The 14,179-nt window shown below is 54.2% G+C and overlaps 6 protein-coding genes across 6 annotated transcripts; 3 read left to right on the forward strand and 3 right to left on the reverse strand.

Moving 5' to 3' along the window:
- Positions 1 to 198: 198 nt before the first annotated feature.
- PG994_003608 (uncharacterized protein) lies at positions 199 to 2,265 on the reverse strand (the record flags this gene model as incomplete). The annotated part of the gene is made up of 2 exons (XM_066855017.1): positions 199 to 1,788; positions 1,849 to 2,265. The coding sequence occupies 2 exons, from the start codon at positions 2,263 to 2,265 to the stop codon at positions 199 to 201; spliced, it is 2,007 nt and encodes a 668-aa protein (XP_066719295.1).
- Positions 2,266 to 3,018: 753 nt separating this feature from the next.
- On the forward strand, positions 3,019 to 5,107 carry PG994_003609 (uncharacterized protein; the record flags this gene model as incomplete). Its single annotated transcript, XM_066855018.1, is given in 8 exon segments — positions 3,019 to 3,224; positions 3,287 to 3,576; positions 3,598 to 3,846; positions 3,858 to 3,964; positions 4,030 to 4,222; positions 4,364 to 4,513; positions 4,586 to 4,847; positions 4,936 to 5,107. The coding sequence occupies 8 exon segments, from the start codon at positions 3,019 to 3,021 to the stop codon at positions 5,105 to 5,107; spliced, it is 1,629 nt and encodes a 542-aa protein (XP_066719296.1).
- Positions 5,108 to 6,261: 1,154 nt separating this feature from the next.
- PG994_003610 (uncharacterized protein) lies at positions 6,262 to 6,909 on the forward strand (the record flags this gene model as incomplete). Its single annotated transcript, XM_066855019.1, has 1 exon — positions 6,262 to 6,909. One exon carries the CDS (start codon positions 6,262 to 6,264, stop codon positions 6,907 to 6,909), a length of 648 nt encoding a protein of 215 aa, XP_066719297.1.
- Positions 6,910 to 7,043: 134 nt separating this feature from the next.
- On the reverse strand, positions 7,044 to 8,387 carry PG994_003611 (CrcB-like protein; the record flags this gene model as incomplete). Its single annotated transcript, XM_066855020.1, has 1 exon — positions 7,044 to 8,387. One exon carries the CDS (start codon positions 8,385 to 8,387, stop codon positions 7,044 to 7,046), a length of 1,344 nt encoding a protein of 447 aa, XP_066719298.1.
- Positions 8,388 to 9,405: 1,018 nt separating this feature from the next.
- PG994_003612 (uracil phosphoribosyltransferase-domain-containing protein) lies at positions 9,406 to 10,257 on the forward strand (the record flags this gene model as incomplete). Its single annotated transcript, XM_066855021.1, has 3 exons — positions 9,406 to 9,582; positions 9,664 to 9,763; positions 9,836 to 10,257. The coding sequence occupies 3 exons, from the start codon at positions 9,406 to 9,408 to the stop codon at positions 10,255 to 10,257; spliced, it is 699 nt and encodes a 232-aa protein (XP_066719299.1).
- A 311-nt stretch (positions 10,258 to 10,568) lies between these two features.
- PG994_003613 (DNA ligase) lies at positions 10,569 to 13,596 on the reverse strand (the record flags this gene model as incomplete). The annotated part of the gene is made up of 2 exons (XM_066855022.1): positions 10,569 to 13,449; positions 13,505 to 13,596. The coding sequence occupies 2 exons, from the start codon at positions 13,594 to 13,596 to the stop codon at positions 10,569 to 10,571; spliced, it is 2,973 nt and encodes a 990-aa protein (XP_066719300.1).
- Positions 13,597 to 14,179: the final 583 nt, after the last annotated feature.

The following is a 14,179-nucleotide window of genomic DNA, read 5'->3' on the forward strand; positions in this document are numbered from 1 at the left end:
TAAACCCGGTAGCACCGTCTGGATCTAACAAGTTGTGATTGTAGAGATTAAGCCTGACTCATTCATTTTACAAGGAATTCATTGTGTAGATGGATCAATAGACTAGTTATTTAATATACATGACATTGGCACAACTAAAAGAGAGAAGAAAGAAAAGGGGCGACCGCAATACCTGCGCGACGAGAAAGTCAGGGGCCGCTAAGCACTTCCACCGCACCCGGCATCATCGTAGCCCGAGCCTTGAAACTTGTGGTGATACCCACCCACCTTCTTGGCGGCCTTGTAACCCTTGTCGAAGCAGCGGCCGACCCAGATCGGGGTGCGGAAGTTGACGTGCCACTCCCAGCCCTGGCAGTCGGCCTTGTCGGCGCAGTACTGGAAGTTGTAGCGCGTGACGCCGAGGCCCATGCAGCCCTTGAGGGCGTCGAGGAAGGCCTGGCCCGAATCGTGCCCGTTCCAGCCGCTGCCGCTGATGTCGTAGTCGGCGAAGAAGAATTTGTACACGCCGTTGCACTCGCCGCCGGCGCGCGTCTGGAAGGGCCGGAACCAGCGCGGGTTGATCTCGTACGTGTAGTCGCCGCGCGTGTAGCGCCCGCCGTGCTTCCAGTGCATCGGGTTCGCCGCCTCGTCCGTGTCGCAGCTGCCGAGGATCTTGTCGAAGGCGGCGAGGCAGTCGTCCTTGTTGAAGTCCTTGGCGCCGTTCTCCAGCTTCATGTAGAAGTCGTGCTCCTCGTACGTCTTCTCGTTGTACTTATAATCGGCCTTCCAGTTGATCTGCCCGTCCTCGGGCTTCACGCGGTTCTCGCAGAAGTCCTTGCGGCTCGCGTCGAGCAGGTCCTTGCCGGCGTACGGCTGGTTCTCCGTCCCGAGGTCGGACCAGCACACAATCTCCTTCGTCTTCTTGACTTTGCACGCGTCCTTTCCCAGCATCTGCGCGCGCTTCCATACCACCGTCTGCAGGGCGAAAGCAGCCATGCTCTCGTGCCCGTTGGAATTGGGGTGGAAATTTCGAGCGAATGAGTCTGGCAGACCGATCCCCAGGGGTGCATTCGGGAGACTATCTCCTGGACAGCCGGCAGGCGAAGGTTCTCTGGAGTCCAGGCGGTGTAAAGCCTCTGCCCTGGGGTTTCGACTTTGGTACAGCAGGGACTCGTACAGGTCGTCATTCGCTAGGGAGCCAAGGTCAGAGGCATACCATTGGATCTCCTCGTCTGAGACCTCGGTGGTCTTGTTCAAATCCCGCTTCTTGAGCTGGTCATGGCCAGTGAAAGCCTTGACATGAGTATCCCGTTTGTAGAACTGCATGTTGGGCTGCTTGGAGTTGGGGAAGGTTCCGTCGTCGCTGAGCGAACACATTTGTCCATCAACGATGCTCGGCCAGTCAGCCCAATCCGCATAGGCAAGTCGATACTTCTTCTTACCATCGTTGCTCTCCACGGTCTCCCGGATTGCCTTGTTGATATTCTCTACCAAGGTGTTGAACTTTTTCCGTCGCTCAATGCTTAGCGACAGGGGTGAGCCAAAGAAGTATCTCCATTTCCAGGCGAATATGGCCCAATTCTGTTTGTTGGCGTCACCGCAGTCTCCGCTTTCGGTGTTGAAGTAGGGCGCATAGCCGGCGTAGACGACGACGCCGTCGTCGTTTACCTTGTCGTCCAGCGCGTCGATGACCTCCTGAATATTGGGCTTCAAGATGCTGTCAATGTTGCTCTGGGCCTTGTCGATAACGTCTTGGCATGACTTTTCGCCATCCCAGGCTAAGAAGACACATTGTTTCAACATTGCTGCCTGTTGTCCATTGTTAGAACTCAGGTATCAGCGAAATATTACCCGGGTACTGTGACTTACAAGACAAAGATCATTCCCACCAGCTGTCATCATCACAAGGTCGACCTTTCCGTTGATTGCTTTTGCCTGGTTGTATATCTGCGGCGTTCTGTCCCCGCTGCAGGCCAGAAACTGGAAGTCCGTGACCGATTTTCCAAGTGCTTTATTGACAATCTGCACCCAAGAATAGGTGTACCGGGAGCATCTCCAGTCTTCGTTGTTGTGGACAGGGGTGCCCAGTGGTTTTCCAGCGCCTATGCCTGCGGTGAAACTATCACCGATGGCGGCCCATCTCTTGACCCAGCTCAAGTCGGACGGATCATCATCTCTTGAAGCCAGAAGAGGGGCCAACCCAGGGACCAGGGACACGTTTGCGGGACGAGCGTCAACAGGTCGGAGCCCAATGCACGAGAGGAAAATCAAGATCTGGGGCAGCATTGTGGCACTAATTCACCACTTGGTGATTGCGTAGTGGTCCTGGTCTGGTCCGTAGCAAGATTAATTGCACTTCGCCTGGGCAAAGTTAGGCTACGGAGAAAATAGTATAGCTAGGGGTATTTTATGCGTCTATTCAAATGGCTTCGTCGCGCAGTATGCCAAGTCCCCTGACCTATTCCTCGAGCTCCCAATAATCCGGTGGGAAATTAGGCTAACCAGGTCTTACACAGTGTTGGCGATAAGAACTCAATGTACACACCCGCCGGTGACCACGAGGCGGCGTTCGTTAAAGTCTGTGATCTGACATAACTGGGCATCTGACATCCATGCAACAATCGTATAGTATCTCATATACTCTCATTCAACCACGAGACGGCGTTCGTTGAAACCTATAATCTGACATAATTGGGCATCTGACCTCCATGCAACGATCGTATAGTATCTCGACCCTGGAAGTACAAGGATCCCAAGCAACCAATATGCCTGCAACATTCGTATACCAGATTAAGCCCACCCCCCTTACCTCTCGGGTGCTTATGCCCTATGTGGTATAGCACTGACCATCCACTTACACATTCATGGCCTTCAACAGACACGAGACGCGTTCACACACATCCCTTGCAGCATTAAGGATTGATTAACTTTTTGAACGCGCGCACGAGTGCGAGACAAATTGAAATTGTCCGTCTGCTTTCACGGTATGCAGAAACAGCCGTAGCTAAACTCACCGGAGGCAGTCAACTAATTATTGCAATGCACCTCAAAATCTTCATCTTGCAGGCCATGGCGGCGGCGCCAGCCGTCCTCGTCCTGGCCCAAAGACTTTCTTCACCCATGGCGACGGGGGACTCGACGTTCAAGCTGCAAGCAGAGGCAGCCCTCGGCATCGCTGCAACAGCCGATCCCGATTACACCTGCTCCAAGACCAAACCTTGCGCCTCGGGTTGCTGTGGGCCCCTGTGAGTGGTGATGGATCTTTGCCGTCTTGCTCGGTCTGAGCTGACTTTTGACTACCTCCTAGCGACGATACCGGTACGGGGGCTTGCGGACTGGGTCCCAAGTTTTGCGGCGAGGACTGTACCTCTACATGCCAGGAGAAGTCTGAATGCGATCCGGATAACTGGGGGCCGCAGTATGCCAACGCCACTGACTGTCCCCTCAATGTCTGCTGTAGCGAGTTCGGCTTTTGCGGCACTACGCCTGGTTTCTGTGGTGGTAAAGTCGTCTCGTCGCCCGAGTGTGGTAGCAGAAGCTCTGATGGCCGCACCATTGGCTACTACGAAGGCTGGAATGGTCAGCGGCCATGCGGCAGTAAGTATCCCTGAGTCCGAGTTTGGAATTCGCCAACTCGAGGAACATGGGCTGATATTCGTCAAGCAATGAAACCGGACGATATTCCCTTGGGTTACTATACCCATATCTTCTACTCGTTCGCCCTTGTTCACCCCGATACCTTCCACGTGGTGCAGATGGATACCGAAACAGGCTCTCACTATGACGAGGTCACTCAGCTCAAAAACAGACAGCCTGGACTAGAGGTCTGGATCGCCATTGGAGGCTGGGCCATGAACGACCCGGGCCGTACAGAACAGCTTTTTCCGACATGGTCAAGTCGGAAGCCAACCAGGACGCGTTCTTCGAGTCACTCATCTCTTTCATGGCCCTGCACGACTTTGACGGGGTGGATCTCGATTGGGAGGTAAGTGCACTGTCCCGTCTTTGAACTGGGGAAAGACGAGAGGACTGATCTGCAATCTCGAACAGTACCCCGTGGCAGAAGACCGGGGAGGCATTTCAGAAGATTTCGACAACTACGTACACATGCTCGCACGTTTGAGAAATCGTCTCAATGGGACTGGGCACCGTGTTGGGATCAGCATCACACTGGTAGGTAGTCCCGATCAAGATGAACCCGTGCAAGGCCTTGCTGACTGGACAAAAAGCCGGCATCTTACTGGTATCTCCGCGGTTTCAACATTGTTGACATCGAGCCTCATATAGACTTCTTCAACATCATGACATATGACATCCGCAAGTTGCAACCCGATCATTACCTACCTACTGACGGAAACAATTTCTGACCGGCTACTTAATTCAGATGGTGTCTGGGACAAAACGGTCAACTCGATAGGCCCGTATGCTTTTGCTCACACCAATCTCACGGAGATCCAACTAGGACTCGAGCTGCTGTGGCGCAACAACATCAACCCACAAAGGGTCAACCTCGGACTAGGTTTCTACGGACGGAGTAAGTTGTCGCCCCCAGTCTCCAAACTTTTGCCCATGCGCACTCCTCTCTGATCCATCTTGGATATGACAGGTTTCACCATGAAGGATCCCTCATGTATGCATGCCGGATGCGAGTTCATCGACGGCGCGCATGGTGGCGAGTGTACCGGCACCCCCGGTGTCCTTTCCGCCGCCGAGATCAACCGGATCATCAAGGACGGGGCTACCGTCACTTTTGACGAGAAAGAAGCCGTCAAGATCGTGACCTGGGACACAGACCAGTGGGTATCGTGGGACGACGCCCAGACGCTGAAGATCAAACAGGACTATGCGAACAAGCGCTGTCTTGGAGGGTGAGTTCTCCCGAGCTTCCGCAGCCGTCTCCATGTCTTCGTTATGCCCAAGAAGGCCAACTAACATTCAATCTTCCCATGCACGAAGAACCATGATCTGGGCCATTGATCTCGACGACGGTACCCTGATCAATGCCTTGGGGTCGAATCTTTCCCGGAAGAAGGCCTCGGTCTTGCCGGAGAAGAACAAGACAGACCTCGCTGATGGGTTTGAGGGTTGGTGGGTCCCTGTTCAGTCAGATCAACAGGCTCTGGCCTAAGTAGGTAGTCAATGAGACGCCTCTGCGTGTAATAGTTAGTTTACCAGGAGGGTTTGGGACTGTGGTCGGTAAGCATCTTATATCTTATAACCCAAAGGCCACCATCAAATATATTGCCAAGTACTATGGCTATACTATATGATTGATCCAATGCCACTACTGGCTTCGAAAGATGTGATCTCAGTCGAAAACGCCAAGATATTCCGAATCGTTGAGTTCTCAAATAACCTTCAATGGTACGCGCAGGCGAATATTGCTGCAGAGTCAGGGCTTTCATCCTCCTAGGCGCGTTAGATGGCGGGCGCATTTTTGAAAACGTGGCGCCTACGGCGATTAAGCTGACATAAACTCTATATTCGAACATGAATAGAGGCTCGCAGTAGATGTATGGGCGTTTTGGATAAATAATCTTGGCAGTCTGTAGTTTTTTTCTGTTGCTGAGTCAAAGGTACGGCTCCGGGACAGGAGTTGGGCCACCGGCCATCCACGGCAGCTCCTGAAGGCGGCCACTTCGTCAACTGTTTTCTTTCCACCGACCATAACCTTGTTTTCCTGTTTCACCTCCATTATCTCGGCTCATGATGAATTAATATGACCGAACAATGTAAGCGCATGTCCCTGATAGGATTATACGCACAATAACCTCCGGATCCTGTTAATACCGTGGAGGCTGTGCCGCATGTATTATGAGTCGTCTGCCAGCCTACTACATGGTATTTTGGGATATCATGGACTAGGAGGCTATGATGCTATATTTCATTGCAATCGGCATCAAAGTTAGGAGTTTTACCCTTGGGCGGTTCATTTCCGGTTGCGTCAGGGGAAGGCCGATATCGTACCCGGCGGTTGACGAAGCTTATTTCAACCAACATCCTACCTTATCGGAGAAAGAGGAAACACACACCTCATAGATATTATAAGTTTCCAAACACATCCATGTCGTGTCAAATCGGAAATCGACCTCTCAAGTTATCTGAAGACGCAGCTCATATCACGTCTTACCTGTTGAAAGCCTTTTTACCTGGTACTACCGAATACCCAAACCGCTACACCAAGAGCCATACGACCACCAGATGGCCTCCATCCCATTAAAAAAAAATCAATTCCACGTTGAGTCAATAAACCAGCCCTCATCCACCACATCCACCACCACCATGCCAGCCACCCCCTCCAATCCCCGCCCCCGCCCCCTGATCCACATCAACGGCTACCCCGGCGTCGGCAAGCACACCGTCGCCCGCGCCCTGCAGACCCTGCTCGCCGCCCACGCCCTGCCCGCGCGCCTGGTCGCCAACCACCTCCTGATCGACGCGGCCAACGCCGTGCTCCCGCGGGCCGAGCGCGGCTACCACGCCCTGCGCCGCAGCCTGCGCCTGGTCGTGTTCGAGGCCCTCGCCGACGGCCCCGCGACGCGCGACCAGGTCTACATCTTCACCGACAGCCAGGGCACCGACATCGTGGGCGCCTCCACGTGCGCCGAGTTCGTCGTCACGGCGCGGCACCGGGGCTGCGGGCTGGTGTCCGTGGTGCTGTCGTGCGACGAGGGGGCCCACCTGGAGCGCGTGCTCGCGGCGGACCGGGTGGCGCGGGGCGGCAGGATGGTGGATGCTTCTTTAGCCAAGACGATTCGGGAAAAGAGCCGGATATACCGGTTCAGCGAACTGGCCGCGGAGGGCGGCACGCTCGAGGTGGACGTTACCAGTCTGAGCCCAGAGGAGGCGGCGATGAAGATATTCCGACATGTCCTGGATGCCTGTCCCGAGTTGGGGAGTGATGTGGGTAGCGCCGCACAAGCTAAATGAAGAAAGTTCTTATGTTGAAACTATACCCAAGCATTATGCCAATATGTTAAGAATAAATGGGTATCATATATATTTAGAAGAATGAAGGGCGGCACGCCAATGAAAACATCACATGACCTGCCGATAGATAGAGATCAGTGCAAACACTTCAAACTTTCAAATCCGTGACTCCACCTCAAGCCGCCCATGATTGCGACCAAGAACGCCAAAGCGACAATGACGCTAGTGAACCCGTATATGTAAGCGTGACGCCTTCTGAGTCCCGTTAATTCGGAAGCCCAGGTGGACACAGTAGTGAGGCACCCGCAGAACCCATCCTCGATACCCTGGAGCACCTGGCAACCGATAACGCCGCCCGAAGGGACATGCGCGAGGTCCCAAGCCATGCCCAAGACCGCGGTGCCGAAGATATTGACGACGAAGGTGCCGAGGGGAAAGGAGGCGATGCGACCATTCAGGTACAGCGATGCGTAGAAGCGGCCCAGGCACCCAAGAGGCGCGAACACCAAGGCGAAAGTGGCGCGACCCCGCCACGTCTCCGATGCTCCAGGGTGCGAGGAGCGGTCCGGTGGAAAGATGGAAAGGAGAACTGCGCCAAGCCAACAACCCCAAGCCAGAAACGCACTGATTCTGTCGACGACCTTGCGAGTGGCGAAAAATGGTAGAGAAGGCATCACAGGCTCAAGGCAGATGGCAAGGTGAGCCCCAACGAACAAGCCTGAGATGGACAGGGAGACAGTTGTGAGGATGACTGCAAGCAGGGCCATGAAGGAATAACCACCGTTTCGCGACATGGGTGTACTTCCACCATCGGGGGTGGTTAGATCGTTGGAGAGAGCGAGGAAGACATCTCGGATAAAGGAGGAGAAGGAGGTGAACGACCCGCAGAAGCCGGTCGCCAGGCCAATGTAAAGCGGGATCGTCTTCTTGGTTGCCATGTGCGCCTTCTTCGCGGCAGCAAGGTCGACCTGACCACTCCCCGGACTGGAGCTGCCGCTCTCTTCGTTTTCGCGGGTTTTCTTGGCCTGTTGAATTTGCTGGTGATAGTTTGGAGTCCCCCACTCGTTGAGAAACAGCTTGCGATCTTCCGACAAGAAGCCCATCACAATGCATCCGGCAAAGTTAGGCCAGACTACGCTTGTGGCCATCGGCGCGCCGGGGTAGTAGGTCAAGGCTTGCAAACCAAGTCTCGCCAGAGTCCCGAAGATGGAGAAAAGGATTAAGTACGAGATGGTGTAAAGCTGGGTGGCCAGCCGTGAGACTTCATAGGTCTCGCGATGCTGTTTTCCCGGTGGCTGTTTCTCAGCTTGAACATCGCTATCTCGCCGCCGCCTCTGCTGGTCTCTGCTGTACTGCTGGTCCAGGCTCCTCGTCCGCTCTAGGGGACGACCGGTGTCGGTAGATTTCGGCATCATGCCGGTTCTCAACCGGCGAGAGAGCAGACGCTTCCGCAACGTTCGCATACGAGTCTGGAACATCGTGATCGAACCTCGAGGCAGACGAACCGCGGCGATGTCGGCTGCCCTGTGTAGTGGAGACTTGCGACGAGGGCGGGTGTCCTGTATTGACACCCGCGAGCCAGCGGTCTCCGGATGCCGGCTTGGCGGAAGCTCCCCTATGTTCTTTCGGGGCGTGTTCCTGCGTTGGCTCTTCAAGCTGGTTTGTGGCAACCCCGGAAGCTGGAGTCTCCCTGATTCCATCCAAGGCCTTGTCACCGTTTTCATCTTGTCTAGACGTCTTGTCGGGATGAAGCGAGGTAACCTCACTAAGGTCTTGCACTTGCGTCATTGTACGTCGCACGCACAACGAAGTGCAATTGAGGTGGCGCACGTCAGTTGTAAAGCAAACCCCTCTATCCGAGAGCAACGATTTGTGTATATCATGAAAAGGGATCCAGTCGCTGCATCTTGGGACATCAACATCTCTCCCATAGTCCTGGTCGCATTGTGTCGTTCAAGACGCGAAGTAATTACTTCTTCAGTGGTGGATACACTTCACGGATTTGTTTTCTCAGGTCAACTTACGTAAAGGCTCCCTGGCAGCCTTAGTCCGCTGTTCGGATCCTCGGATCCTCCCCCAGAGTGGGCGAGCCAAGCGCTACAGGGGAGTAGCTCTCCACTATTGATGCTTCCCCCAAGCTTATCGCTTATCTCCCCGACAGGTACCCAGAGAGCCCCGCGCCCAGCCAGCCAGCATGACCAACGAACGGACACTCCGCCATCTGGGAGATAGGCTGGACTCCGGCATAGGATGTCCCTCGTGAGCACACGCAGCAGATAGTGTGTACGTAGCTAGGCTTTAACTCGACGTGCAGTCTTGGAAACACTCTTTCTTGTTCTTGTACACGTCTCGTCTCATCTGGATTGCCATCATTGGATATATCACGGTTGCTTGCTTGCTTTCTGTTTAACTAATAAACCTTACCTAGTTTCTCCTCCATAGTAACACAAGTCCCGAACACCCGACCAATCCGTCTCCAACCTAGCTGTCCGCGCAATGTCACTTCCGTCCAACGTCCATGTCTCCCGACACCCTTGCTTGCTGGGCAAGCTGAGCCTTCTTCGGTTCAAGAGCGCTTCCACGCGCGAGGTGAAGGCCCTTGTCAATGAGATCGCCACAATTGTCGGCGTAGAGGCCCTGGCGTCTGCGCTGACCCCTGCAGACGGCCCCAAGGTAAGCACAACACCCGACGAGGTCTCCGTTGCCACCAGGGGGATGAATTTGCTTAACACGTAACGACTGGTTCGCATATAGGACGAAACTCCCATTGGCTTCGAGTACACCACGACCACGATCGAGCCGCAAGCCCTCTCCCTCGTACCGATTCTGCGATCCGGCCTAGGCATGGTAGAAGGTACGCCATCTCCAACCACTTCCATGAACATGCAGTAACAACTAGCTAACCTCCACCCCCCAACCAAAACAGCAATCCAAACCCTCCTCCCCAACCCGGTCCCCGTGCACCACCTAGGCCTCTACCGCGAGCCCTCGACGCTAGAGCCGGTCGAGTACTACAACAACCTCCCGCAGCACGTGTCCTCGGCCTCCGCGGCGCACCAGTCGACCCCCGAGAAGACGGCCAGCCTGGCCATCATCCTGGACCCGGTCATCGCGACGGGCGGCACGTGCGCGGCCGCGATCCAGACGCTGCGCGAGTGGGGCGTCAAGCGCATCCTGGTGCTGTCGGTCGTGGCGGCGTCCGAGGGCGTCAAGCGCGCCGCCGCCGAGTGGCCCGGCGCCGTTGAGATCTGGGTCGCGGGCGTTGATACCGAACTGACCGGCAGCGGCATGCTGAAGCCCGGCGTCGGCGATGTGGGCGACCGGCTGTTCCTGACCATTGGCAAGTGAGGAAAGATACGGCCAGGGGAGGGAGGGGCTGTGGGGGAGGGAACACGGAGTCTTCCGGTGGTTTTGGCACGGGTGATCCCCCTTTACGGAGAGAAAAAAAGAGACGAAGGACAGTAGGTAGGGAGTGGACTACATTACAGTAATTTGAAAATCTTATTATGCGTCATTGCCATCAATTGACTTCGATCATACTGAACAGGGGTCGTGATGTTCAAACATACGACGTGGAGAACACGCAAGTATGACCATATAATTATTTACACTGCTTAAGCTAACATGAAGAGATCCGCTAGTTATTCCACCTCAAAAACCTATGCAGGGACATATCTCTCCTCATCCAGCAACGTGCTCTCCTTCCAACACTCCCCGAGCCATAATTGCGTAACTACACGAGGTATCGGCGTTCTCCTGCTGATAGTTGCCCGTACCTCTGCACTGAGATCCCTCTCGTTCTGGCCATCGGCACCAAACACGACGACGTGCGACACGGATATGTCGTCGAGATCCTCCGATATGATGCCGCCGCCGAAACGCACCCAATTCTTGAACTTGAGGACCCTGATGGGCGATATCGACTCGCCTACCGCGAAGTAAACCACATTGCGCCGGAACATGTGACACTTGAGGTTTGCCAAGTCGTGGCCGTGCTCTTCCAGCTGGGTGACGAACTGCTGCTTGTCAAAGGGCTCGTAATCAATCTCCTTCTTGGGCATGTCCGTCAGCAGTTCTCTCAGCTCCTCCAGGCTGAGATTCCTAGCATAGCTGTCCCCAAACTCATCCACGTTCTCCTGGGCCCAGTTCCGCAGCCCGTCCGTCCCATGCAACAGGTGGCCCGGCTCATAAGGCAGCACGAAGTTGTTGCCCTCGGCGAGGCAGTCATATACCCACTTCGGCCGGATGATCTCCACTTCTCCGGCCTTGATCAGGCTAGCCACCTTGACCACCTTCTTGTTGGCGAGGAGTATCATCTTCGAGTCCACTACGGCTTTCTGCTTGATTGTCCCGCCGTTTTCTTTTATAATAGACTCAACCTGCGCCTTAGATTTCCTCGGTTGCGTCGAGTCGCTGAGCACGCAGAACTCAAGATTCTTGAACACGTGCGACTGCGGGCCTTCGAAAGCGGCGGGCGCTGCGGCATCTTGTCCAGCGATGACGACCTCTTTCTTGACACGCTTGGTGGTTCTTGCCCGCTTCTTCTCCATTTTCATCGTCTTACCTTCATTGGCCTCCTCCATACGTTTTCGTAGGGTCACGAACTCGTCATAGTCGAGCGCCGAGTCCCATGTTCTATCAAGGCGGAGGCCCTTGAACCTCGGGAACCGCAATGTGATATTCTTGGCGAACTGGTCTGACGTGGTGGCACTGGCGGCCTTGACCGAGATCACAAAAGAGTCCGAAGCACGGATCCACTTGTCTGGCCTCTCGGCTTGCCTCGCCTCGCCTCCACCGAGGACAACGTACTCCGAAGGCGGATTCTTTTTGTTCCAGTCATGCCATTTCCCGTCCGTGATCTCGAGAATCTGTTGGTAGTCCTCGCCCTTGAAACCTCCACCAACTTTGCAGAAGCTGTAACATGTCTCTGGATTAGCACCCGCTCTGATGTCGTTCTTCGTAGGCCGAAGCCCGCAAAGGAAAGACGACAATCTGCCTCCTCGGCGGCCTGAGCCATAATAACCTCCAATAACCACGACATCGACGTTCTCTCCCAGGTCGTCCATGTATTCTGGCTTAACCTTGATCCAGTCGTCATTCCGGCTGTTCAGAGTGTAGACAGATCGAGGATCTTTCAGAACAAGGCCTTCGGATGCACTTGCGACGACGGTTCGAAGGGCTGGCTCAATAACGTCCGGGGACGTAGCTGTTTCATGGGGATGAAGTTCAAGCCTGCGATGCACACCCTTGACGACCTTTTCGAGGGCCTGGCGCCGATCGCGTAGCATATACTGCCTTAGATCATTATCATTCAAGTACAGGATATCAAATACCCGATAAACTGGCCGTGGCCCGGTCTGGTCGAAAGGGTTCTTCTGCGCTGCTAACGCGACCGTCTTTAGCGTCCCGAAGTTCATGATCTTGTCAATATCCATGTCCCACGTCACCATCTCTCCGTCGAGAATGATGCTGGTTACTTCTGGGACGAATGCGTCTCGGAGATGTCGCGTAAGGGAGGATTTTTCGTCGAAGAAACTATTGCCGTAGAGATACGTGTAATTCTTGGCTTGCCGCGACCAGAAGGCGAATCTCATACCACCCCGTACTGTGTCATCCTTTTGCATGTGCATTTGCATTCGTTCACCATCCAGCTTCTCTTCGATCCAGAAGTCATTGTCAGTTTCGGTGCGGTGGCTACGGGTAAGGACATCGACCATTTTCTGAAATGTGCCAGAAAACTGAAACTGGGCCAATTGTGGCTGGAATATCTGGAAGAGCTCGATTTGGCTCTGACGGCCGTCAAGGTTTACATCGGGACTGTGGAGCTGCCAGCATACGCGGCGAAGGTTGGACGACACGTTGAAGAGAGCATCGCCGTCGGCATGCCATATGTTGAGGAAGGTTCGCTCCGTAGCACCGACTTTCATCTGTTTCAGGATGATGCGAATGAGCCACATGAGCTCGTCGGCATTCATCCTATGGTAGAAAGACTCGAGGATAGGCATTTGTTCCTTTTCACCTGAGGCGGCTGAAAGCTTGTCGAGCATCTCATTGACGTCGGCTATCGTCATGTTCCCCGGCTCCATCCGTATTGGTCTCCTGGAGATCACTTCATGGCATCTTCCACTGAAATCGCCAGTCATGGAGCTGACCCTCTGACCAGGGTCCTTCCAACGCAGTAGGGCCTTCCCGTCCTCCGAGTTCCTGTCAATCTTCAGGATTTTGACAAGGAGTTTACCGATAGCATTCTCCTTGAGACCATAGACAGTTCGATCTCGGTCCTGGCTCGGGATGATGAGGCGCATTGCAGGATATATATCATTGCCTACTTCTGTGCGCCATCTCGAGAAGAACTGCTCGATGATGGAGCGTCTCTGTTCATGAGGTGACGTCTTATTGGGGCCATGAGGACCAAGCTTGGCGCGATGCACGTTGGGTCCTGTTGGCTTCTTCTTGTTTTCATTCAGAGGATCAAACAAGCTCTGATATAGTTCGGAGAACAGCCAAGTCCTCGAATGATTCTTGGGCCTATACGGATACCTGGTGGTGATGGTCAGCGCCGAGTTGTTTCGTAATATTGACTTAGACTACTTGCTCCTCGTCCAGTTCTTTGAGTGTGGTGCCGGCCACCTCGTATTGGCGTCTTTCTTCGTCCTCCGCCTCGGGGCTACGGGGCTTTTTACTCATGATTATGACGATTGGACGACAAGACTAAATGCTGCAGAGTTGGAGAGGGATGTCACAGAAGCTCTGCCTGCGAGTTGAGCGTTACTGTGGGCTGTGGATTGAGTGTCCCTTCAATGAGATGTTTGATGTTGCAGTAACCCGATAGGCAATGTTCCTTCTTGAAAGACACCCCTAGATGAATAAGGGCGTTCAAACATCCAATCAGAGAAGTTTGGAAGACGGGTAAGAAATTAATCCCATCGGGTCTTCCTTTGATGCGTGTTGATTGACATGGGGTCACGAAGCAGGCAGCAGCTGCGTGAGAGCCTGCCTGGAATTGGAATGCTAGGTTACATCTTCTAAAGTTCCAAGTGCGGCCAAGATGGCACGCGCTCACGCAACATTGAACAGTGTATTTATTGGCTGCATGATGAGCCTGTCAGTCCCTCGCCCAGCAAGCATTGGATCAGCTCTTTACGGGGGTACAAGCCAGTTGTCTGCATAAAAGATGCACGTATTTCGATTTACCAATCAGGGCCCAACTCTCCAAATTTACAATTGATTGCTGTGTCGCAGACAAGGGCATTGAAAGGAGGAAGCTGTG

The sequence above is a fragment of the Apiospora phragmitis genome, assembly GCF_038363925.1.
Source record: "Apiospora phragmitis strain CBS 135458 chromosome Unknown utg000004l:1.0-3135199.0:1.0-3139288.0, whole genome shotgun sequence".
In the NCBI taxonomy this organism is placed as follows: Eukaryota; Fungi; Ascomycota; class Sordariomycetes; order Amphisphaeriales; family Apiosporaceae; genus Apiospora; species Apiospora phragmitis.